The following is a 23,421-nucleotide window of genomic DNA, read 5'->3' as shown; positions in this document are numbered from 1 at the left end:
AACTAAGTTAATTACTGTGTAACTTAAGTTAACTAAGTTAGTTAGTTAACTAACTAGTTAACCATGTTCGGACAGCAAGGATTTGAACCTGGCATAGCCTTTGGCACTTTTTTCAAACCTCGAGGACGAAATTCACCCTTTCAATAATGTTTACGCTCTCTTCACTTCTTGGTACTGAGTCACCATGCGTCTCTTCCGCGCGATTGCGTTCGCAACACTTACCTTGACCACGGACGCCTTGTCATTAGATCTGGACAGCATTGGTACGCGTCGTCCGGCTCTCTATTTTGCATCCCGCTGATTTGGCTTAGATTCTACCAAAGATGCCGCAAAGTCGGTAGCCAAAGGCGTCCTTGCCGATTATCCCGGCACCCAGAGTGAGAATGCGATTGGGGTTTGGAACTCGCCATACTACTTCTGGTCGGCCGGAGCTGTATGGGATGCGTTGGTAGATTATTGGCATCTGACGGGCGACTCCTCCTATAATGACCTTGTTGCGCAGGCGCTCCAGGCGCAAATAGGACCTGAGGATGCCTATATGCCTCTGAATCAGACCGCCACCCTGGTATGTCTAATGCATATGCAGAACACGCCAAAGACGGTGGACGTACTTCTAACCCTAGCAGATGAACGAGGACCAATTCTACTGGGGTCGAGCAGCACTTACTGCCGCTGAACGAGACTTCGTAAGCCCTTCAAACTCCATCCCCTACGTGCGCCTCGCCTCGAACGTCTTCGATACGCAGGTACTGCGTTGGGATACGGAAAGCTGCAATGGAGGTCTACGGCGGGGAATATTCCCGTTTAATAACGGCTACAACTACAAAAATGCTGGTTCGAATGCCGGCTTCTTTCAACTCGCGGCCAGGCTGGCACGCGTGACCGGAAATGATACCTACTCTGATTGGGCTAGCAAGACGTTTGACTGGCTAGAAACGATCGGCCTTGTTGGCCCAAATGGTGCCGTTTACGATGGTACTAAACTACAATCTGACTGTAGTGAGATAAATCACATCGAGTGGACTGTCAATTCTGGACTTCTCCTTCACGGGAGTGCTATCATGTACAACATCACGAATGGCTCTCCGCAATGGCGGACCCGAGTCGAAAAGCTAATGGAGCGTTCTTCAATCTTCTTCGACGACGGTATCATGATCGAAGCGGCATGCGAACCATTTGGAACCTGTAATATCGACCATCGCTTCTACAAAGGGATCTTCGCCTCGAACCTGGCGCAGACGGCGCAATATGCCCCATTCTCAGCATCAACCATCCTGCCGCTCCTGAGGAGCTCGGCCCAGGGGGCTGCATCGAACGCATGCCCCGACGCGGATGGGTTCTGCTCCTATTCTTGGACTCCAGGCACCGGCAGCAACGTTGGAGGAAGCTCCGACCTTGGCCACCAGCTTTCAGCTTTGCAGGTCATTCAGGCCAATCTCGTCCCTCATGCGAGTGGGTTGGCGTTGCCAGGTTCCTTGCCTTCTGGGCCTGGAAGCCTGACTTCGATACCTGGAAACTCAAGTTCAGCGTCAGGGGACGCTACAAGCCCGAGCCAGACCCCGGGTGGAGATACTAATAGTGCTTCGACATCTAGAGTTCGTGACCATTGGGTGGCAGTAGCGGCGGTGTTGGTAGTAGCGGTGCTAGGCTACTTTGGCTGAACATTATTGGGATTTAGATACCCTATATTTACTTACTGTAGTCTCCAGATTGGACATAACATAGAACATGGAATAGTGTACGATACTTGTTACGGTCAGCCAGGAGTCAACTCATCTTTTAAGATGAACGACCTGTTTACTCCGCTATATCGAACCATCTCGCCTCAATCATATGTAGGGAATAGCAAGGTGTTGATAACGCTCAAATTCTATGTGTGCGTCGCTATATACATCTTCCCGGCTTCCAGCCGTCGTCTCATCGACATTGACAAAAAGCCCAGCATCCTTCGCTGAAACGCCTTCGCATGCAGTCCGGTTGATTCCCGGAGTAAGAATGGAATTGCTGTCCACCGATCAATCGCGGCGACGCATTCCGCATTCCATTCCTTCTTTTCCATCCCAATTTCGCCAATGTGCACCAAGGCACGGTATGTTCCCAATCCATGCATGCTCCCTGTCGTCCATTCCGCGTCGCGTCTCGTCTTTCTCATTCCTCGGTCTGTGTATATATAACTGCATCCCCACGGATTCTTGACAACTGATCGCTTCATCAATTATCCACCTCAGTCAAATCCACCTCACGCCCCATCCGTCAATTTATCCAACACCACGATACTAATAATCATCACCAATAACCCAATCGTCACGATGACTAACAACGCAAAGCTAAACCACCCCAACACCATCGACGATGTTCCCACCCCGCTCTTGACGTTCCCGTTCCCGAAATCCTGCGCGATCACCGCCGCCGCCACCGACGCGGTGTGTTGCCACAGCACGGACACGAGGATGAAGATAGACGTGATGAAGATGAGCGCCAGGGCCACTTGGGAAACAGGTCGGGAGGGGAACGGCTTGACGTCGATGTCGGAGCCGGTGACTTGGTCGCGCTCGGAGTGCCAGCCGGGGAAGGTAGCGAGGAGGACGAAGACGATGAAGGCGAGGATGATGGCGACGATGCTGTGAAAACGCTCCCGTCAGTACATGTCATTCGATAGAAATAGGAGTAGGAGGGGATGGTTGGGAGACTCACATCAGGTACGGGAACACCACCGCGTCTTTAAACGTGCTCGCCACCCACACCAAATTCAACGGATCCTGATCCATCGTAATCTGCTGTGCCAACGCAGTCGCGTTGTTCGCGCACAGGAAGCCACCACCATCAGGCGTCACGCAGATACCGAAGTACCCGACCCGCACCTCCAGCTGGGCCTGGCCGACGATGTTGGCGATGGCAGCGGTGACGCCGGGCTCGACCTGGGCGGGATCGTAGGTGGGGGTGTATTTCTCGTAGTAGAGGGAGAGGAGGAAGATGCCGGGGATGAGGGGGGAGGTGGAGGAGCAGCCGGCGAGGAGGAAGGAGAGGAGGATGATGGCGATAGCGATGAGGAGCATGAGGATGTGGTGGTAGCCGAGCCAGGGGATGAGTCCTGAGGGGGTTAGTTACCTGGTGCATGGTGATGGGCGGATTGGGTGGAGCTTACTTTGCAGACTCACGGAAAACCGTGCTCCAGCCATTTTGAATTATGGTGCCGTCCGGCGGGATCAGCAGGAGGCGTGCTTCTCTTGTCTGGAATGTCTCCAACGGCTCCCGAAGGGCCGGGAGGGAGGGTTTAGGAGAGATGCAGCAGTCCGCTGTGCTCGGATGGGCGAACTTAGGCTATCGAAGGAGATAGAGAAGCTTGTCGAAGAATGAATGGGAGGTATGGAATGTACTTCGAGTGAGTGTCACAAGAAGGAATGTCGATGTCGTCTTCGGACGACCGCGGTAGCCCGAGATGGGTTACCGTGAAGAATGAAGAGGTGGACTCGTCGTACACAACAACCTGCGAAGAGAGCGATGATGGTCAGAAAGTTTCGAATTGTCACTTGCGGAGAATTGTGAAGTAGAGAGGAATGTAGCTTAACTTTCCATGAGCGAGAGAGACAGTGGTCCAGTAGTCGTGGTGTTATCGGCGTGGTGAAATGAAAATGGCGTGGTTGTTCATGTGGCTGGTTAACCAACCTCTCGTGAATTTTTGAGGGCCAGTCATCAGGATTTGTTTACACCCCGGTTGCCAAGACAACAGCAAAGCCTGGACCATGAGGCCATATATACCTTGATGCCTAAGGCATCACACCCTCCGGGGGGGACGAAATTGAGTTACCTTTCTTGGCATTCCCCTATGCACAGTTCCCACGATCTTAACCAGAACGCGGCGGAGAATTCACCAAAACAGACCTCTAGTAGTTCATAGTTGCTTAGTTAGGAAAAGAGTATACTTTTGGTATTATGCTGTTTTTGAGCGAATTGGGCCTGCCTGTGATGGTGGTGATGGTTGGGTTACCTCAGCAAGCTCAGGCCATTGTGGTCGTGCCTGAGGCAACAAACCACACTATACCTAATCGGTAAATGCAGTTCTCGAACAAATAGCCTGAGGATTCTGTCAATGACGCTCACTGATAGATCGATAATTTTCATGTGTTTTTCACGATTTTGGAAACCTCACTTTTGCATATTCTTCAATAACAACGCGGGGACTTATTATAATTGCCCTTAAATTCACTGGGCTGTGCAGCAAGGTATACTCTATCTAGAATTTGAATTTTTTCCACTCCCGATGCTTGTGTCTTGCAAAAAACTCTGATATGTAAGCAACCAGACTGCGTCAGAATCGTCAACCAACCACCGCAGATCGAGTACCAGTTCGTAGCTATTCTCTGCTCTCTAGAGACGTTGGGTTCAGTTGTACGCTGCGCCGAGAGGAGATTCGATCTGACATCGTCCAAATTTCACTGGGTTATCAAGAAACGATAGAGGATTCGATTGAACGTGTCAATTTTACTGTATGATAGCTCGTTGTGGAGGAAAACGAGGTTGAAGTGATTAAATTGCTCTCATACAAACGATCTCGATTCAGGCCAAAAATCAATGACAGAATCCTCAGGCTATTTGGTCGAGGACCATACCAATTAGGTATAGCGCGGTTCGTTGCCTCAGGCATGACCATAATGGCCTGAGCTTGCTGAGGTAACTCAGGCTATTTGGTAGAGGACCATACCAATTAGGTATAGCGCGGTTCGTTGCCTCAGGCATGACCATAATGGCCTGAGCTTGCTGAGGTAATGGTTGGGAGAATGCCAAGAGACGTAACTCAATTTCGTCCCCCCCGGAGGCACTTTATTTGAAACACCAAGTCTCCACCCCCCCACTTCGGAGAATTTCAATGTTTTATGATTTATTGTTCGCAACTAAATCGTGATAGAATTGGAAAAATACTTACCTTTTCAACATCTATCTTGGTTTCCATGAAAATCTAAAACTAACCCAGCCTTCTCTGAAATTTGGTGGGATTCGTGTCCCGAGTTTGTTGGCCACGAACGGAAGGATGCAGCTCTCCACCTTCCACCTTCATGAATCAGGAACCTGATCATGGTCATGAATTCTGCTTGGGCTTGAAATGGTCTGTTGTCTGTGGTACCATAGGAACCGTAATGGCGGAAGGATAGCTCGGAAACCGCAACCTGGTCAATAATGGTTCGACGAAATAGTACGGATTGTGGAGAGGCCGGATCTCCCTGGAACGAAAAGTGTTGGCAAAAAGCAAACCGGAGTTAGTTTCGACGAATAGTGAAATAAGGTTGAGTTCACAAACCGATAATACACACACTTTCGTTCGTATACGTTTCTTACATGGTTCAGTCGATATAGCGCAGTCACATCGTCACAAGTTGCATTCAAAGTCGCCAATCAAGGATCAATGGTGTATCATTGGATCATCTTTCTCAATAATTAATACATCTCAGAATGCCACATTGCAAATTAGGCACATCGTAATCTCATCACCCCATCGCTGTGTCGTTCGAAGGTCATCACGCCTTCATGGGTATCTCCTCTGCGATGGGTCGACATCTATTTCTTGTCCATGCCGAGGGCGTGCTTGGTCTTGTCTATTGCAACGCGTCAGTGGGCGCGGACATGGCGACGTGGAAGAAGACAATGGTACATACCGGCAACGGACTGGTGGGTGCCGCCGTGGACGTGCTCGTCCTTGCTGCGGCCGAACTTGTCGGTGGCCTCCTGGGTGTGCGACTTGCTGCTGTCGGGTTGGGCACCGCTATGTCACGGTCAGCAATCTGCGTTTGACGATGAAGTCCGGTAAGGGAACATACCGAGCGGCCTTGTCGCTGGTGCCGGTGACGCCCTCCTTGAACTTCTCGCCGGTGGACTTGGTGGAGTCAGGAGTGAACTTCTCGCCGACCTTGTCGGAGAAATCTTTGCGGCCGAAGTCAGACATGATGGTTTGTAGGTTTGGTTGGAAGGTTTGGTTTTAGGTTTGACTAAGAAGATTGGAGAAAGGTTTGGATGGTTATGATTGTGTGTTGGAAGAATGAGAGAGAGAAAGGAGCAGTGGACGCGGTATTTGTATCCAAAGCCCCTCCCCTCAATGAGCATAATACGTCATCGATCAGGATGCTGTGGAAGTCCTGAACTCCTGATATAGCAAACAATCTGGAGCCAAACGTGAAAGGCAACCGCAATCAAGATGCAATGACGTTCGTCGCTCAGATCTCGAATGGGCCATGAACGACGCCATATTTCATCCCTGCAGTATTCCAGGGCCCGCATTGGCCGTAATATACAAAACATACATTTGCCTCAAAAAATGGAGAATTCAGACAATTAGCGTCGATTGGTTTCATTCCTGCCGATCAAGATCTGGGCTCCATGATGTCACTACCCACTAGTCACCAACATCACCCCCTCATTTTCGTGTAACTTCTAGAAAGCGCGATGCTAACGTCACTGTCTTCTACCTTCGAAAGGTATTTGCCTCGTGACTAATGCTTCCTGGATTCCATGGACTTGAAACAGGTACGTCAGGAACTTAGTAGGATGCTTCGCTACTTAGTGCCGACAGAGCATTAAGATGAGCGTATAGGGTATGGACTGTATATCGTACCTGCAAGGAACTTTCATAATGTGCTGTCATTCAATCACACCATCATGGTCTCCCTTCTGAATCGTCTACCGTAGCGGTAATATTCAACACGGATAGTCAATAGAACATAGAACAGTACTAGATACCAATTGCGATCTTAGGGACAAAGGCGCCATAATCTAAATTCGCAATGCTGCGCTATAATCCAAAAGTAACGTCACAAAGTGCACCCTGCCATCATACATCCGATGTACCAGTGTGATCACCGCTCCAAGAATCGCTTCAGCGCCCCCCCCACGTTCTCCAAATCCAACAGGAACGTATCATGTCCGAACATACTTTGCTCCACCCCCAACTCCACATGCATCACCTTCTTATTCCCCGCTTTCCGCAATGTCTCCGCAATCTCCCGCTGCTGCCACGACGGGAACAAAATATCGGACGCGACTCCTAATACCAGCGTCGGTGTGTCCGCAAGCGGGCGCATCCCCGCCACCAGATCCGCCGGCGGCTCGTCCGAAGCGCCTATGTCCGCCGCGGCCGCCTCCTCGAGCGTCGCCTCCGCGTCCCCTGTCTCCTGGTACGGCGTCTCCGGCAGCGTCAACGTACACAGATCCGCCGCCTCCGCCGTCTCCAGCGTCTCCCCCTGCCGGTACGCATCTAGCTTATACTGATTCTTGCCGCGCAACCCCGCGATCATCTCCCGATGTTCCGCGCCGAGGTCGAACAGGTCCATGGCCTTCGAGACGTACAGGAGGCTGTTGGGGTCGTATTCGAGGCACCACTTCTCGCCGGCGTGGTCGAGGTAGGTTTCGATGAGGAAGTCCGGGCAGAGGGCGGGCGGGCGCGAGGCATCGGCGCGGCGCCGGCCAAAGCGCTGCTCCCATTCGGGGCCGCTGCGGTAGGTGACGGTGGCGATTTCGCGGGCGAGCTTCATGCCGGCGTGCGGGGGGATGCCGTCGTAGTAGAAGCCGCGGTTCCAGTTCGGGTCCATCATAAGGACTGGCGGAAATAGTCAGAAACCTGACCCACGTAGCGTCAGATTGAATGGAGGGGGCATACCTTGTCGCTGAGTGTGCCGCATCGCAATACTGTACGGATGACTCCTCGCGCACCCGCTAATACTCGCAACCCTCCCCACCCGCTCCGGAAACAGTGTTCCCGCCGCCAAGCTCTGCATTCCCCCCATACTACTCCCCACACTCGCATACAGCCTCCGCACCCCCAGCGAATCCAATAACCGAAACTGCGCCCTTACCATATCCTCCATCGTCAAGATCGGAAACCGCGTCGCATACCGCTCCCCATTCGCCGGATCCACGCTTCCGGGCCCCGTGCTCCCATAGCACCCCCCCACCACATTCGTACACACGATAAAAAATCGCTCCGTATCCAACGGCCGCCCCGGCCCGATAAACCGCTCCCACCACCCCGGCTTTTCGTTCGCCGCCGTGCTCGCCGCGTGGCTGCTCGCACTCAGCCCAGTGTGCAGCAGGATCGCATTGCTGCGGTCCGCGTTGAGCGTCCCCCAGGACTCGTGGGCGATCGCGAACGAAGGGAGGATGCCGCCCCAGTCAAGGAGGAGGGGGTCGGTGCTGTGGAAGGTGTCGGTGCGGCCGGTGGTGTAGGAGGGTTCTGGGCCGGCACCGGGGGCGCGTCGGGAGAGGGTGGCGGAGCGGGTTTCGACGTGGTCGAGGCAGGGGAAGGAGAGGGCGGGGTTGGTGGATGGGAGGGGGTCGGGATATTGTTGCTGTTGGGGAGCTTCGGCAGCGGAGGAGTGGAAGGGGGTTTGGTGGTGAAGGTTTCGAGCGTGCGAGGAGTTGTGGCGGGCGGTGGAGGGGATGCGGGATGTGGAGGGGAGTCGGCGATATCGGAAGCCACGTGACGGAGCCGGACTGAGGAACTGGCGGAGCGTTTGCATGGCAGCCGACGAAGGCTTTGCCGTTTCGAAGACGGGGCGTGCCACGCTCATTGTGTGGGATTTGAGGGATGTAGTGTTAGACGATCATTTTGATGTTCGATGGAGTCATGGAGGTCGAAATGCATTGTTTGGGCCCATTTTAATAATGGTTCTGGAGGCCGCACTTAAACTGTGGTATTTTGGCGTACGGCGGGATTGCGTGCTCCGCTGACTTCTCGTCTCCGCTCCGCCCTTTGTTCAATCCGTACCCCTCCGCCCGCTCTTTCCTGAAGCGTATCTGCATCGGGCTTCCCCTCGCATATCGGGAGATATTCCCATCCAGCCAGTATCTAGTTCAAAAACCAAATATCCTCTCCTCTCCTCATCCATCCGCAACCTTCGCCGCCGCCGGCTCATAATGACTCCGCGCGAACGTCTCCAACAACTCCCCAACCACCCTCGCGTTTTCTTGCGCCGACGGCAGCGACTGCTGCCGCTCCAGCACGTTCAATTGGCCGAACAGCCAGAGTTCCTGCATCTGCCGTGTCAAGGTTAGGATATCCTCCCCCGCACGGACCTGCGGACCATTAGCGTGGCCATCCTCCTGGCATTCAACGAAGGAACAGAGGGGATCTTACCAGCGCAGCGGACTCCACCCGGATCTGATGGCCTGCGAGCGCAGATGCGCCGAAATCGGTTTCGTCGACCTAAAAAGGAGCCGGAGAGGTTAGGTGAGGTAGAGAAGGAATGCTGGGTGGGGTGGGCAGCTTACAGCGGAGAGGGCGACGAGGTTCTCAAAACGCTCGACGAGGGATTTGGTTAGGCGGTTGATTCGATCTGGAGGGTTTAGCATCTTTTAGCATGGGAAGCATAGGATTTATACCATTGAGGGCGGATGCGCTTCGTATGGGGCCGTCCATAATAATTTGGTATATGTCGCGGATATACGGATAGGGAATTGGAGATTGGAGTTAAGGAATGGTAGAGTTATGGTAGGGTTGGGTGGACTGGGTACGGAATGGCGAAGTCTGGTTCAAACTTTAAGGACACCCATCGCTCGCATCACAATTGGCACGTTCACACCACTTGTATCGGTGATTCGGATGGGACCCGAAACTACCGGTCGACTTCAACATTATCGATCACATGGGAGGCGGTCAACTTCACGCGATCAACGGACTGATCACCACCGCCACGCCTGACCGGAATGCAGAAAAGAAGAGGCAAACTTTTCGAAGCTATCTGATTGCTACGCTATTGAATACTAAAGAGAGTGGAACGATGCATCGGAGGAATAATGTGATTCTGTTCGTATACAGGGGATTAAGGACTATGAAAGACGATAGGAGAGAGTGAAGATTTGCGTAAACCCAACAATAGAACCGTCGATAGTCCATTTTCAGCACAACCAGGTCGGTGGGTAGGCAAAGCACCGTTGCACGTGTCTAGGACCGAATGACCCAAGCCAGGCAGACAGGTAGCTTTGCACACCATCGATCCATTTCTACTCCTCCGAATCGTCATCACTCTCTGCATTCTCAAGCCATTGGATGAACTGCTCCGCCGACTTGCGCACCTTCCTACTCGTAGAGATGTCGACGTATTTCTTGCTGGCCTTGTTCCCAAAGGCCTGTAGGACCTCTTCGGAGATGACATCGTTGTCGTACAACTTCATCAAGATGGCCGAGACCTGAGGGATGAGGTTCGGGCGATCTCTGCCGACCAAGCGCTCGATGCCGCCGAGGAACGCCTTCTGGTGTCGCTCATTGTCCTTGATCATCTAGATGGCACTATTAGCATATGCAAAATATAATAGGAAGAGAGTACACACCGTCTTGAGCATGGAGCTACGTGGCTCGATCTCCTTGACGATACCGTCGTCGAAGATGGTCTGAGCCAGGACAGTCAGGGTCTTATGCTTGGTCTCAATCCCGAGCTCCTTGGCCTTCAGGTAGACGTCAACATCTTTCAGCTCGGTAACGCCACCCTTCTCCTTCGCCTGCTCTTGGATCCAGCTTCCCAACACGTCGTACACGTTTTCTCCACTCTCGCCATCGTCGTCTTCGTCATTGACAACCACCGTACGCTTCAGGTCATCCGGGAGTTGGTTGGCACGAGCCTTGACCGCCTCCTCGGATGTGTCCACGGACCATTTGATCTCCTTAGTGTCCGACTCGTGGATCTGGAGAGCACCCGCTTTGATGCGGCGAGTCAGCTCGTCGTCGCTTCCGGCATCGATCTCGACGTCGCCGTTTTCCTCCTCCTTGTCGGAGTTGCTGTCATTGGGACTGCCCTTGGGAGAACCATCATCCTCACCATTCGCCTTGGCCTCCTTTCGGGCCTTGCGCTCCGCTTTCTTGGTGGCTTTGTCCTTCTTGCCCTTGACCGTCTCGTTCTTGAGGATGAACGAGCTGAGTTTCAGGCGGATGTCGACGTCGGTGCGTTGGCCGCAGGCCTTGCAATCGAGGATGATGCGGCCGTCTTTAATGTGCACATCGGTCTCAGGGTTCTTGCATTTCTTGCAGAGAACGAACCGGGAGATGAAACCATCGAGGTAGTCTTGCAACTTGGAGGCTTCGTGGGCACCGTTGATGATCCAACGATCATCGGCGGGGTTGGTGTTGGTTTGCGCACCAAGTTCGAAGCCGAAGTATTTGATGACGTAGGAAGGAGGACGGGCGAGCGAGTTGCTCACGCTGCTGAGGTTGACGATGACGGTCTTGATACCGTTTCCTTTCCCTTCGATCTTAGACTGGAGTTTCTCCATCTTGTAGCGGTAGAAGGGATCGGTGACATCGCGGCGAATGTTGACGGTGGCCATTTTGACGGTTCGGTTGACGACGGAGATATCGTTTAGTGGGAGGATTGAGGCTGGAGCGAGAGCGGACGACCAAGAGAGTGACTCGTGCTGTTCAGGCTACAAAAAGACATACAGCTCGTCGGTAGCATAAGGGTTCCGGTGGATCGGATATCAATCAAGATTCATATGAAACGTTAGATACGGTGCCCTATAGTCACCCGTTCGTACTGTGCCGGATACGATTTGGTCCTCTCGGTATGCGAAGAGGATCCAGATCAGGAGGAGGTTGGAGACGGAAAGCGTGGTCACGGGTCGAATACATAAACCCCGATGTCGTCGAACTGTATTGAAGGCGAGGGATTCCGATGGATGGTAAGGTCAAAGAGAAGGTGCCGCGGGGAAAGGCCGAGCAAGTTGTTCGCCGTGTGTTGAAAGCGTTCAAGAAACGACTTGTGTGCGAGGGCAGAAGCAGTCGGACGGAATGTTCCTGGGCGTTTTTGCGTCCAAGAATGGGATTGAGAGGTAGATGATGATGAAAATCTGATCAAAGGATCGATGGTTTGTTGCAAAGAATAAGGTGGAAGCGGAGAAAGGGAAGTCGGGAGGCAATGGGAGAATTTAAGGGAACGGAAATGGATGTGGGCGCCTTGATGCCTTGATGCCTGATATGCTGATCCAATCAGGATGATTTTTCTCTTCGCCGTCGTTGGTGGTGGAAAACTGCAATTCTGGAAAACACGGCAGAACGGCAGCTTGTCGACAACCGATTCGCCAACAAGGCCGTCCATCCCCACCTACTGCAGTGTCAGGTTCAAATAGGACAGTGAATTATGAATAGTTATAATTATTTCCCTGGAATAATCCCGGGCATGACTGTGTCTCTTATCTCGATCTATTACCTGGAGATGATTATTACTGAATATCCGGGTTGTTTGTAAAGGACGCTGGCCGTGATTGGGCTGGGCCACTGTGATGGATGCATAGGGTCCCCTAGGGAAGGACGATATCTGAATATCCGGATGCCCAGATATCCTCTTCCTAAGTGTTACGGAAGGGTTTCCGGATCACAATCATTCCACAAATATCAATTAGAAAGAGAACAATCGTTGTAAAATCCCTAAGCGGTGACGAGAACGCCTGGGAAATTAATGATGAAGAAGTCCGAGGTCAACTACGAGCTATACCTCGTCACAGACTCCACCGAGAAGATTCTCGGAAGCAGAGATCTAGTAGAAATCGTGCGAAAAGCCGTGGAAGGAGGTGTGTCCTACAACCCCGATCCTCATCCCACTAATAGATACTAACCATCATAATCAGGAGTCACGATCGTCCAATACCGCGACAAAGACAGCGACGCCGCTGTGCAAGTCGCCAATGCAAAGAAATTACTAAAAGTCACCCAGGCCCATGGCATCCCCCTCCTCATCAATGACCGAATCGACGTCGCCCTTGCCGCTGGCGCCGACGGCGTCCATATTGGACAAGATGACATCGACCTACCGACCGCGCGGAAAATGCTCGGCGACGACGCCATCATCGGCGTGACCGCGTGCAGTGTGGAAGAGGCGCTGACGGCCGCCCGCCAGGGAGCGGACTATGTTGGCGTCGGGACGGTCTATGCCACGCCGACGAAAGAGAATGCGAAATCCATCATCGGTGTGGCGGGGACGAGAGAGGTCTTGCGCGCATTGCACCAAGAAAACAGGGAGGTGAAGGCTGTTTGCATTGGCGGTATCAATCTGTCGAACGTCGAACGCGTGAACTTCCAGCTATCGGTCTTAGACAGCACACGTTTGGATGGAGTAGCAGTTGTCAGTGCAATCATCGCCGCCGCGGACCCCAAAGTGGCCGCCAAACAGTTCCGGCATTCGCTTGCCCACCCCCCTCCATTCATCGGCGCTCTAACCCAAACAAACATCCTCGACGCCCTCTCCCAGCAGACGCCATTCCTCTCCGTGATCGAGCGCGTGGCCACGCAAAACCCCCTCTGCCACAACATGACCAACACCGTGGTCCAGAACTTCGCCGCCAACGTTGCCATCGCCATCGGCGGCAGCCCGATCATGTCGACCCAAGCCGCGGAAGCCGTCGACCTGGCACGGCTGGGCGGGTCGCTGGTCGTCAACATGGGGACGGTCACTCCGGAAAGCATCGCGGCGTACATCACGGCGGCGCAGGCGTACAACGCAGTGGGCGGGCCAGTGGTCTTTGATCCGGTAGGGGCAGGCGCCACGGGGCTGCGGAGGGCGACGGTGAAGAAGCTGATGAACGAGGCGTACTTTGACCTGATTAAAGGGAACGAGGGGGAGATCACCACGGTGTACGGCGTGACGGACGTGCAGCAACGCGGCGTCGACAGCGGGGTCAGCACGTCCACCCTCGAGGAAAAGGCACGCCTGGTCCGGGATCTGGCGTTGCGGGAAGGCTGCGTGGTCCTCATGACCGGCAAGACCGACGTGATCAGCGACGGTCGGCGAACCTTCACGATTGAGAATGGTCATGAGTTCCTAGGGAGCATCACGGGCAGCGGATGCACGCTCGGGACAACCATCGCGGCGTGTCTAGCTGTCGCAAAGGAGGATAAGCTGCTCGCTGCGATGGCCGGCGTTCTGTTCTTCGAGATCGCGGCCGAGGTGGCAGCCGCCAAACCGGGCGTTGTGGGGCCTGGGACTTTTGGCATTGCGTTCCTCGACAGTCTGTATGCGCTGCGGAACGTCGCGGTCCAGCGGTCCAAGGACGGGGTGTTTTTGGCGAGGGCGAAGGTCAACGTGGTGAACTTTGATTGAGCGAGCATGAGTTCCAGCTTTTGAATATCAGCCTTGGATATGCTGAAGATTGGAGATTGTTTGTGGAGTTTAATGAGTGAAAGGGGCGTAAGACGGTTCACTGTCGCCATGAAAATCACATAGCACTCGGGAGGACTAGATGGGAGTAACAGCGGAGGAAAACTTAGAGAGTGAACACTGACCTGATGTAGCGAATATCGTCTCGGCTGCTTTTGTTCAAAGGGTGAAACCAAGCCTGAGGCAGCAAGAGTCTAAACGCACTTCATCCTACACATTTTGCTTGACTACCTACCTCTCGAATTGTAGATAAATGTTTCATTACCTCTGATATCCAACTTTAATTACCATATTGCAGTTTCTAACCACTTGTTCCAACGGTTGCGGAAGAATGGCTCCTCGCAAGGAGAAGGAGGCGAAGGCGTCTGGCGACCAAGGTACACATCAGTGAGCACGGTACTCATTGCTTCTTCTGACGAGCAATGGTAGCCGCCGATATGATCCTCACCTATCTTCGGAAGCAGAAGTGAGTTATTTCTTTAACCCTACCTGTAAAAGAGCTGGAGCTGACTGAATTCAGTCGGCCATATTCAGTGAGAAGTCTGGTCACAAGTGAAGTCAATCGGGCTAATGACGTGTGAGGCCATTGATATCTCAGCGAACCTGCATAACAAGGTCACTAAGAGTCAGTGATTGTGAAAGCGAGAGTGATTGAGCGTATTCGATGCTTACCCTAGCAGCCGTCGCGGTGAAGGTCCTCAAGGACCTCCATGAGCGGAAAACGATCGAAGGCCGAGCGGCTGGTAACTCTTTCCAGTCTCCGAGTCAGATTGACCATGCATAATGACAGGATTCACAGGAAAGCAACTCGTCTATCACGCCATCCAGGTATCCCCCCGTGTCCCATCATAGTAGTCATCCGTGAACTAACCCCCAAGACCACTACAGACGACTGCTCCCCCGACGCCCTCGCCGACCTCGACGCCCAAATCACCACCCTCCGCGACGAAGTCACCGACCTGCGCTCCCAATCAACCACCCTCAAATCCCAACTCCAAGCCCTATCATCCGAGCAATCCCCCACCGAACTCCTAACCAGCATCGCGACGCGCGAGGCGGAGAAAGCGAGTCTGACGGCTAAGCTAGAGAAATTGCGCGGCGGGGAAGTCGCGGCGGTACCGGAGGCGGAGCGGGTGAGGGTTGAGGCGGCGGTGAGAAATTGGAGGGCGATTGAGGGGCGGAGGAGGAAGATTGCGGGGGATTTGTGGGCGGAGATTGAGGAGGGGGTTCGGATGAGTGGGGGAGATGTGCAGGAGTTGAAGGTATGGATGGAAGGGGGGTTGGTTTGAGATGTGCTGATTGTGTTTAGGAACAATTCGGGCTAGCGTAGGAAGGGCGGTTGTTTGAGGGGGAAATGCTGGGTGGTGGTAGGAGTTCGAGGGGTTGTATTGATTCAGGGAGGGAAGGGGATGTGAAAAGGGGCTGTATGCTCTATGTTCCGCAACGAAATGACAGTAATGAGGCAAACACGATGTAATAAAAATGGAACCAATGCAATGACAAGAAAGAGGAGTGCCTGAAATGAAAATGAAAGGACCATCTCAGCCGGCAATCGCAGATGGTGGGTGAATTGATTCCCAAGGCCCGCCGTCTATGTTTTCTGTTTATAATTTTTAAATGCTCAATTTCAACTAAGATCAGCACGAGTCTCGCAGTGTGAGTAGCTCCCCCCTTTGGAATCGGCCACTGGGGTAATCTACTTCATTACGCTGTCTGATCCCGCTGGGGGGGCTAACCTGTACATGCCAGAAACGGGCCAAAAATGAAACCTCCTTCTACTGGTAGCTACCATAGAGACCACTTTTTTGGGCTCTTTTCATTTTTGATACTTTTAGCTTCGCCAGATAAGACGTGGAGGGCGTGAGAGGGTATAGAAAGGGTGTAAGGGGTAGCGGGAGTGTGAGCGTCTGGGAAGTACCAGTGTAGATAGGGGTAAAATCTGGTGGAATTTTCTGGTCAGATAATGAACTCGAAGGTCGTAGGTTCGAGTCTAAGCACTGGTGTACACTTTAGTCCAACTTTATAATATGGACAAGCTGATGATGGATCTAGTACAACACCTGTCAATGGGCTCGTCGATGGCTCATAATAAAACATGCTTTACATGGAAGGGACGCCGCTTTCTATTTGTGGTAGACAACCTCTACCTGCCCTTGCTGACCCATTCTTCCACCGCTTTGCGCCCATCGCCAATCTTCTCTTCCAACATGGCCACACCCATCCCTGCATGCGCCCTACCGGTGCTAATGAACCGCTCTACCCGCTCTTTCGTCGCCTCATGCCCCTCCTTCAGCCCCGGCACCTTCTCTTCCCATTTCAACACCAACCCTTCGACATTGCGGCTTGTCGCGGGTAGAATGTATGACATGGTTCCGACACCCACGGCGACCGGGAACGAGGCGCGCAAGAAGATGTTTCGGTTCCGAGCGAGGATTGACGAGCCCATGACGGAGAGGAGGACGGTTAGGAGGCCGGGGACGAGGCGCTCTTGTGACCCTTGCGGAGGGGCGAGGGACGCGATGGTGGTGGCTATCGTGTTCTCCATGTTGAGGGCGGATGTGAGTGTTTTGTTGGTGTAATCTTCGGTGGCCGAGGCGCCGTTGTAGAGTTGCAACCGGACCTCTTTGACATAGGAGGCGAGGCGATCGGTCGGGGTGGGACCACGCTTCGTGGATGGAGAGAAGGGTTCTGCGTGGATGAGGGACGGAGCCGCGGACTCGGTGGGAAGGTCGTCATCGTAGATTGGCTTGCGGGGGAGCTTCTATCCATTTAGAAAACTATATATGAGCTGATATCGGGAACACATACGCCAGTTAATTGTGACGGAGAACCTGATGCCTCCTCTGCATGTGCCGTCTGTCCGGTTGCCGCAAAGGCACCAGCAGAGAGAACTGCGGCCCGGACGAGAAATTTCTGGAGCAAGGAATTAGCATCAATCGCTCATCAACGGACCAGAGATAACACCTACGGGTCTCAGGACAAAACTAGCCGCCATCTTTACGTTTCCTTCAAACACAATGGGTCACAGTCGAGAAGCTTCGGAAGTTGCTGCCCGAGGAACATGAGATCTTTGTATGGAATGGCCCGTGCGCGATGGTGAGTACAAGTAATCAAGTATTCAAGTAACAAGAGTCAAGGATTCAAGAACCAAGAATTCAACATCTTGGAACTTTCCATTTCTTGGTTGTTTGTCCTCCTTACTATTGCTAGTGCCGCAAAGACGGTGCGGAGAATCGACAGCACTTCAAGATGCTGAAATCTCTGCAAAAGCAGTCGTGGACATGCGCCAAATGCCTTCAGCGCATACAAACGCGGAGTGCGAGTAGCGCCGCTGCTGCTGTCGACGCCGCAAGATCCTCCATATGGCAACCAAACTACTCGGCGGCAACCACACAGGATGATACCAACCTCCGGCTCATATTTGATTCCCCTTCGTTCTGGAGGGAGTTCTCTCAAAAAGCCGAAGAACAGCTTCGGAACGAGCATCGCGGACTTTTCCATAACCGGTACCTGAAGAGCCCGGATGGCTTTCAGGCCTTCGCTGCGGTCACGCTCAAGAGATGCTCCAAGCTAGTAGACCGAGTGCTAGCAGCTTCGACGCTGGAAGAGTACAAGGGCATGGCCCGAGAATTGGACAGGCTGAGCGACCTACTTTGCAGAGTCATTGACTTGGCGGACTTTGTCCGGTCGTCTCATCCGGATCGACGGTATCAAACCGCCGCTTCCAACGCATACGCGATGATGTTCGAATATATGAACCAGCTGAACACCACAACCGGGCTGAACGAGCAACTGAAAAAGGCTTGGTCCATGCCCGAGGTACGATCGGCTTGGTCGCACGAGGAGAAGGTCGTCGCGGAGATTCTGATGCGCGACTTTGCCAAATCCGCCATCGATCTTCCGGATGACGTCCGCAGACAGTTTGTAGAGCTATCTAGTGAGATTGCTGAGGTCGGAGCCGACTTTGTGGAGCGCATGTCTCCGGAAATGGAATACATCCAGATCAACACGAAGAAGCTCAAGGGGCTCGATCCTGTGTCCATCAAACAGATCAGCTCGTGGGGCAAAAGCATCTTACCGTCCTTCGGAAGTACTACAACAAAGGCCCTTCGCATGGTAGAGGATCCCGATACGCGAAGGGAGGTTTACATGGCAAGTAGAAAGGCCTCACCATCGACCATCCATCGCCTGGAAGTCCTCCTACAGAAACGTGCCCAAGTCGCACAGGTTTCGGGATACGACAGCTATGCGCATATGGCACTCTCCGACAAGATGGCACGAACACCCGAAGCAGTGAACCAGTTCCTGCATGCTCTGTCCACCTCAATTAGACCCAAGGTCCGCGAAGAGCTTCAGAGTTTACTGGAGCTCAAGAAATCTGATGCGCACGGAAGTACCCTTTTCCCTGAGACGATCAATGCATGGGACCGCGACTATTACACCAACCGATTATTCTCACTCAGGTCGCGTATCCCTACCCCGGACACACTGACCGCCTACTTCTCGCTTGGTTCCGTCATGCAGGGACTGTCGCGTATATTCAGCCGACTCTACGGCGTGCGTCTTGTCCCTCGCGAGGCTGCCCCTGGAGAGACCTGGGATCCGTCTGTCCGTCGACTCGATGTCATGGACGAAAACGACGGCCACATCGGCGTCATGTACTGCGATCTCTTCACCCGCGAAGGCAAATCCCCCCATCCGGCGCACTTCACCCTCCGCTGTAGCCGCGAGATCCCCTCGACCGAACTCGCCGACCTCGCCACCGAATCCCCCACCGCCACCCCCTCCTTCTCCTCCCTCGTCGACGCCGCCACCGAAGGCATGGCCCACTCCTACAACCCGACCACCCACTCCCTCCACCAACTCCCCACCATCGCCCTCATCTGCGACTTCCCCCCTCCTCGCCCTTCCGCCAACTCCAACCAACCCCCCACCCTCCTCTCCCTTCGCTCCCTCCTCACCCTCTACCACGAAATGGGCCACGCCATCCACTCCCTCCTCGGCCGCACCTCCCTCCACAACATCGCCGGCACCCGCTGCGCTACCGACTTCGCCGAGCTCCCGTCCATCCTCTTCGAGCGCTTCGCCACCGACCCCGCCGCCCTCGCCCTCTGGGCCACCCACTGGGAGACCGGCGAGCCGCTCGACCCCGCGCGCATCGCGACGCGCCTCGAGCGCGAGAAGCTCGTACAGGCCGGCGAGGTCGAGATGCAGGTGGTGCTGAGCGCGCTGGACGCGGGGCTGCATGGGCGGGAGGCGGCGGCGGTGCTGAATCGCGGGGGCGCATTTGACTCGACGGAGGTGTATCGGCGGGTGTACGAGGAGTACTCGTCGGTGCCAGAGCCGCGGGGGACGTCGTATCATGGGTTCTTTGGGCATTTGGTCGGGTATGGGGCGACGTATTATGCGTATTTGTTCGATCGGGCGATCGCGGCGAAGGTGTGGAAGGACGTGTTTCAGAAGCCGGGGCTGCCGCATGGTGCGATTAGCCGGGAAGCGGGGGAGAGATATAAGAATGAGGTGCTTAGATGGGGAGGTGGACGGGATGGGTGGCAGTGTGTGGCCGGTGTTTTGGGTAGACCGGAGTTGAGTGAGGGAGGGGAGGCGGGGATGAAGGAGGTGGGGAGGTGGGGGATTGCCAAAGATGCGGATCATTATGATGGCTAGATATTGGATATTTTAGATTCTAGGGGCAACTCACGGTCGGATGTACAAGTTTTAGAAGATAGAAAATAAGAGAAGTATTAACCTCCTCCCCCTGGGTGATGGGACACCTGCCGTGCTGGGACGAATCTGAGGTACTTTGACCTCAAACCAACTCAAAGGCTCCATACACATTGCAATTCTTATAATCCTATGTAAATTGCGCTCTTCAGCTATTTTCTAACACACGGAACTGTGCCTACATTAAATATTGAAAAGCTTGGCTGCTAGTTAGCTGATTTCCATAGAGTATACGGAGTGCATCTTGGACACCGCGAGAGTATTTCCATGCTTTAACGCTACTATCATCTTCTTTCCCTTTAAAAAATTATATAAAATGAATCAGTCCAAGTCATCAAAACCGTTCATGATGCTAGAAAGCCTTCGCCCAATGTAGACGTTGTGTTAAAAAGCAATTTGAAACATTTCCTCCACGCAGGTCGGTATTTGCAGTCGATCAAACTTCCGCTTTTAGCGACCCAAATAGGCAAGGAATTAACAATACACGAGTATTTATCGTAAACTACCGCTAAATATCAAGCAGATTCTCTAACCCACTATATGAGAGAGAGTGTGTGTGAGAGATTCATACGGCCGTCAGCCCTCTCTGCGAGGCCCATGTGGGGAACTACCTAACTCACTAACGTAATCCACCACCGAGCTGCGAACTTCGAATCTCACCAGAATCGGGATATTTCATAACCCGATATCTCAACAACAGCATGATAATAAAACCTAAAAGTTGATAGATAGACTTTACCAATCATTTTAAGCCTTTACTCAAATTTATAGAACTTTAGCTATTGTAGTTGTGGATATACCTAGGTCATAGTAGATTTTAGCACCTTTTAGCACCAAGGATCTATGTATATCTACAACTACAATAGATAGAGCTCTATAAATTTCAGTAAAGGATTAAAATGACTAGTAAAGTATATCTATGGACTTTTAGATTTTATTATCATGCTGTTGTTGAGATATCGGGTTATAGAATATCCCGATTTTGGTGAGATTTGAAGTTCGCAGCTCGGTGGTGGATTACGTTAGTTAACTAAAGATAGTAACTAAGATGCTCACATGCTCATGATTCGCTAATTTCGTCCGTGTAATAACTACAGAAATGAGAAATCTAACCTGGGGATATCAGCATTATTGTGGCGCCTCTCGAGGGTACGGCTTCGCGTCCTCTCCCACCATCCCTTTCTTCAAGTTCTCATACGAACTGAACGGATACGCGATGCAATTCTTGCTCCGATCCATCATCCCCTTCCCCGGACCGCCCAAATCGCCGACCACCGTCTCAATCATGGACCCCTTCCCTGTCTCCCTATCCCCCGAACTCTCCCACCACATCACCCCACCCATCCCCTTCTCTCTCACATACCTCACCTTCCGACTCGCGATCTCCAACGTATCATAACTAACCATCGTCCTCTTCCCCGCATCATAACAATAACTCCATCCTCCCTCCCTATCCTCCCGCACCTCACTCCCCGGCCTCGGCAACGCCTTCCAATCCCACACCCCCCTCTCCCACGACCCCTCTCCCACTCCCTGAAACCCCTCCCCGGGTCCCCCCGTATTCTCAAAGGCCCGCCCATACAACGGCAGCCCCAGCACCAGCTTCCCCGCCGGCATCCCCGCCGCCACGTAGTCCGCTACCGCCCGCTCCGTGCTGAACGGTGTGGTCTGCGGCGCTGACGTCGACGGATATAGTGCCGCCTGGTGCCCGGCGACCGCGTCCCAGCTGCCCGCGTAGTCGTACGCCATCAGGTTCACGAAGTCGCACACCGCACCGATCTCGCGCAGGGGTAGGTGCTGGTAGTGCTGCGGGCCCGCCGGCGCGGCGATGCTCAGCGCAAACCGCGGGGGAGCGGCGCGCGTCTGTCCTAGGGCGGGGTTGGCCGCGTTGACGTACTTCCCGGCCAGGGCGTCGAGCTCCGCGCGGCAGGTGTGGAGGAGGGCGAGGAAGTCAGCGCCTTCCTGAGCGTTCTTCGGGTATTCCCAGTCGATGTCGAGGCCGTCGAAGCCGAGGTCGGCAACGAGGGCGGCGGCGGAGCGGGCAAAAGTGGCGCGGCCGGCGGGGGTGGAGCAGGGAGCGGGGAAGTTGGAGGAGTAGGTCCAGCCGCCGATAGAGAGGAGGAGCTTGAGATGGGGATGGGCTTTCTTGAGGAGGTAGAGCTGCTTGAGGGAGCCGTAGAGGTTGCGGCCGGTGTCGTTCCAGGAGTCGGTGGGGTAGTGCTTTTCGACGTCGGACCAGGAGTCGGTGAGGTGGACTTCGCCGGTGTCGGGGCGGACGTTGGCGAAGGCGTAGAGGATGTGGGTGAGGTTTTGGCCAGGGAGGTCTTGAACATGGTGGTTACGGCCGTAAATGGCCTAGGGAGGGTTAGTATTTTGATTTATATTACGCCCACTTTCATATCTTGACGGTTCTATTCATAGACTTCGAATGGATCGTGTGAAACTGAAGGACCTACCCAGTTGACAAAATATGCCACGGCCTTATAGCCGTCGACGTCACCGCCACTCATGGTGTCTGGAGCGGAGAAGAGTGGTTTGGTAGTGTAAATGATAGACTGAGAATTGTACAATAAGACGGAAATAACACTCAACAGGACAAGAGACAGATAGGCTTTGAAATTTCCACGCATTGCTTCAAGAAGGGCAGTATTAACTTTTATAGATGCATGGTGAAGGGAAACTTCAAGGGGTAGGGGGAGGATCGAGTATCTACGTACCTACGTCAATCTTGTGGCGCAGTCATCATCATGGCACTGCTGACTGCTGGGGCTGGTTGTCTCGGAAATCCGGATACTATCTAATCAGATCGGGCACAAACTGAGCCGCAGATCGGACAGCGATGGCCAGTAAGGAGCTGTTGAATATATAGAAGTGTCCGAAGATCCATGATGCGGACAGCGCCCAGCCGACATGAAGTGTCAGCGTGAGGAGGATGGATATAACATTTGATCATACGCGAACCAAAAAGTCCGATAGAAGCTTCCCAATGACCTAGTCAAGACCTCAAGTAGCGACGCTGGAGATGTCATATTTGCAAAGCTCTTATCTTCAACGGCAAAGAAAGTGATCTCCAAGTCATTCTACCATCTTATGGTGGTAATTGGGGTAATGGGGTGGCTGGTAAACGGCTGCCGCTAATTGTGTCTCGCTCAACATGACCATCGCGACTATCGCGACTATCGCGACTTTTGCAACTGATCACTTGGAAATAATCAAGTTCGCTTCTTTGGTTTCTCTTGTCTTCGTGGTTCTTTTAGTTGTCCGAAATATGTCGTAGTCGTTTCACTTCTTCTTTCATCAGTTGGCTTTCCTTTCAAAGCAGTCACACGAAGAACTTCGTCCGCTTGATGCCATTTCCTCACATGCATATTGTCCCCGGACTCCGTACTCCGTACTCACCTACACTTTCATTATATTGCGAATAGCGCTCCAAGACAACGCTCATCAGAGGCATTCTAAGTTGAATCTTGAAGATATCAATGCACAATGGCATCCAGCGATGAAGCAGATCCGTCCGCTCCTCCGGGTGTGGATCCCCTTATCCTGGATTTTCTCCTGTACAAAGCGACCA

At 53.2% G+C, this 23,421-nt stretch overlaps 11 protein-coding genes across 11 annotated transcripts; 4 read left to right on the top strand and 7 right to left on the bottom strand.

Annotated features, from left to right (window-relative positions):
* The first annotated feature begins 44 nt into the window (after nt 1-44).
* On the top strand, nt 45-1,856 carry P152DRAFT_515271 (glycoside hydrolase). The gene is made up of 3 exons (XM_033682890.1): nt 45-263; nt 312-565; nt 627-1,856. Exons 1-3 carry the CDS (start codon nt 185-187, stop codon nt 1,659-1,661), a joined length of 1,368 nt encoding a protein of 455 aa, XP_033532935.1. The 5' UTR covers nt 45-184; the 3' UTR covers nt 1,662-1,856.
* A 102-nt stretch (nt 1,857-1,958) lies between these two features.
* Nucleotides 1,959-3,656, bottom strand: P152DRAFT_438430 (membrane fusion mating protein FIG1). The gene is made up of 3 exons (XM_033677608.1): nt 3,146-3,656; nt 2,695-3,091; nt 1,959-2,621 (listed from the first exon to the last, which is right to left on the bottom strand). Exons 1-3 carry the CDS (start codon nt 3,177-3,179, stop codon nt 2,240-2,242), a joined length of 813 nt encoding a protein of 270 aa, XP_033532934.1. The 5' UTR covers nt 3,180-3,656; the 3' UTR covers nt 1,959-2,239.
* A 1,897-nt stretch (nt 3,657-5,553) lies between these two features.
* P152DRAFT_474902 (uncharacterized protein) lies at nt 5,554-5,938 on the bottom strand (the record flags this gene model as incomplete). Its single annotated transcript, XM_033681368.1, has 3 exons — nt 5,554-5,591; nt 5,652-5,758; nt 5,814-5,938. 3 exons carry the CDS (start codon nt 5,936-5,938, stop codon nt 5,554-5,556), a joined length of 270 nt encoding a protein of 89 aa, XP_033532933.1.
* A 907-nt stretch (nt 5,939-6,845) lies between these two features.
* P152DRAFT_399728 (homoserine acetyltransferase) lies at nt 6,846-8,504 on the bottom strand (the record flags this gene model as incomplete). The annotated part of the gene is made up of 2 exons (XM_033676529.1): nt 6,846-7,585; nt 7,646-8,504. 2 exons carry the CDS (start codon nt 8,502-8,504, stop codon nt 6,846-6,848), a joined length of 1,599 nt encoding a protein of 532 aa, XP_033532932.1.
* A 206-nt stretch (nt 8,505-8,710) lies between these two features.
* P152DRAFT_68355 (uncharacterized protein) lies at nt 8,711-9,604 on the bottom strand. The gene is made up of 4 exons (XM_033683167.1): nt 9,367-9,604; nt 9,256-9,320; nt 9,122-9,190; nt 8,711-9,060 (listed from the first exon to the last, which is right to left on the bottom strand). Exons 1-4 carry the CDS (start codon nt 9,401-9,403, stop codon nt 8,866-8,868), a joined length of 366 nt encoding a protein of 121 aa, XP_033532931.1. The 5' UTR covers nt 9,404-9,604; the 3' UTR covers nt 8,711-8,865.
* Nucleotides 9,605-9,836: 232 nt separating this feature from the next.
* P152DRAFT_68432 (uncharacterized protein) lies at nt 9,837-11,737 on the bottom strand. Its single transcript, XM_033683168.1, has 4 exons — nt 11,720-11,737; nt 10,870-11,321; nt 10,315-10,812; nt 9,837-10,263 (listed from the first exon to the last, which is right to left on the bottom strand). Exons 2-4 carry the CDS (start codon nt 11,302-11,304, stop codon nt 9,988-9,990), a joined length of 1,209 nt encoding a protein of 402 aa, XP_033532930.1. The 5' UTR covers nt 11,305-11,321; nt 11,720-11,737; the 3' UTR covers nt 9,837-9,987.
* A 369-nt stretch (nt 11,738-12,106) lies between these two features.
* Nucleotides 12,107-14,359, top strand: P152DRAFT_483184 (Hydroxyethylthiazole kinase). Its single transcript, XM_033681929.1, has 2 exons — nt 12,107-12,543; nt 12,601-14,359. Exons 1-2 carry the CDS (start codon nt 12,432-12,434, stop codon nt 14,067-14,069), a joined length of 1,581 nt encoding a protein of 526 aa, XP_033532929.1. The 5' UTR covers nt 12,107-12,431; the 3' UTR covers nt 14,070-14,359.
* Nucleotides 14,360-14,370: 11 nt separating this feature from the next.
* On the top strand, nt 14,371-15,693 carry P152DRAFT_483183 (TBPIP-domain-containing protein). The gene is made up of 8 exons (XM_033681928.1): nt 14,371-14,503; nt 14,556-14,592; nt 14,647-14,659; nt 14,709-14,751; nt 14,807-14,869; nt 14,926-14,954; nt 15,005-15,388; nt 15,436-15,693. The coding sequence occupies exons 1-8, from the start codon at nt 14,458-14,460 to the stop codon at nt 15,454-15,456; spliced, it is 636 nt and encodes a 211-aa protein (XP_033532928.1). The 5' UTR covers nt 14,371-14,457; the 3' UTR covers nt 15,457-15,693.
* Nucleotides 15,694-16,269: 576 nt separating this feature from the next.
* On the bottom strand, nt 16,270-17,121 carry P152DRAFT_474896 (uncharacterized protein; the record flags this gene model as incomplete). Its single annotated transcript, XM_033681367.1, has 3 exons — nt 16,270-16,884; nt 16,935-17,039; nt 17,095-17,121. 3 exons carry the CDS (start codon nt 17,119-17,121, stop codon nt 16,270-16,272), a joined length of 747 nt encoding a protein of 248 aa, XP_033532927.1.
* A 153-nt stretch (nt 17,122-17,274) lies between these two features.
* On the top strand, nt 17,275-19,793 carry P152DRAFT_438417 (zincin; the record flags this gene model as incomplete). The annotated part of the gene is made up of 1 exon (XM_033677607.1): nt 17,275-19,793. Exon 1 carries the CDS (start codon nt 17,376-17,378, stop codon nt 19,791-19,793), a length of 2,418 nt encoding a protein of 805 aa, XP_033532926.1. The 5' UTR covers nt 17,275-17,375.
* A 966-nt stretch (nt 19,794-20,759) lies between these two features.
* P152DRAFT_459697 (chitinase) lies at nt 20,760-22,508 on the bottom strand. Its single transcript, XM_033679738.1, has 2 exons — nt 22,307-22,508; nt 20,760-22,205 (listed from the first exon to the last, which is right to left on the bottom strand). Exons 1-2 carry the CDS (start codon nt 22,478-22,480, stop codon nt 20,979-20,981), a joined length of 1,401 nt encoding a protein of 466 aa, XP_033532925.1. The 5' UTR covers nt 22,481-22,508; the 3' UTR covers nt 20,760-20,978.
* Between the last annotated feature and the right edge of the window lie 913 nt (nt 22,509-23,421).

The sequence above is a fragment of the Eremomyces bilateralis genome (genome assembly GCF_010015585.1).
Source record: "Eremomyces bilateralis CBS 781.70 unplaced genomic scaffold P152scaffold_14, whole genome shotgun sequence".
In the NCBI taxonomy this organism is placed as follows: Eukaryota; Fungi; Ascomycota; class Dothideomycetes; order Eremomycetales; family Eremomycetaceae; genus Eremomyces; species Eremomyces bilateralis.
The sequence above is the reverse complement of the archived record's forward strand: the minus strand, read 5'-3'. Positions and strand labels throughout refer to the sequence as shown.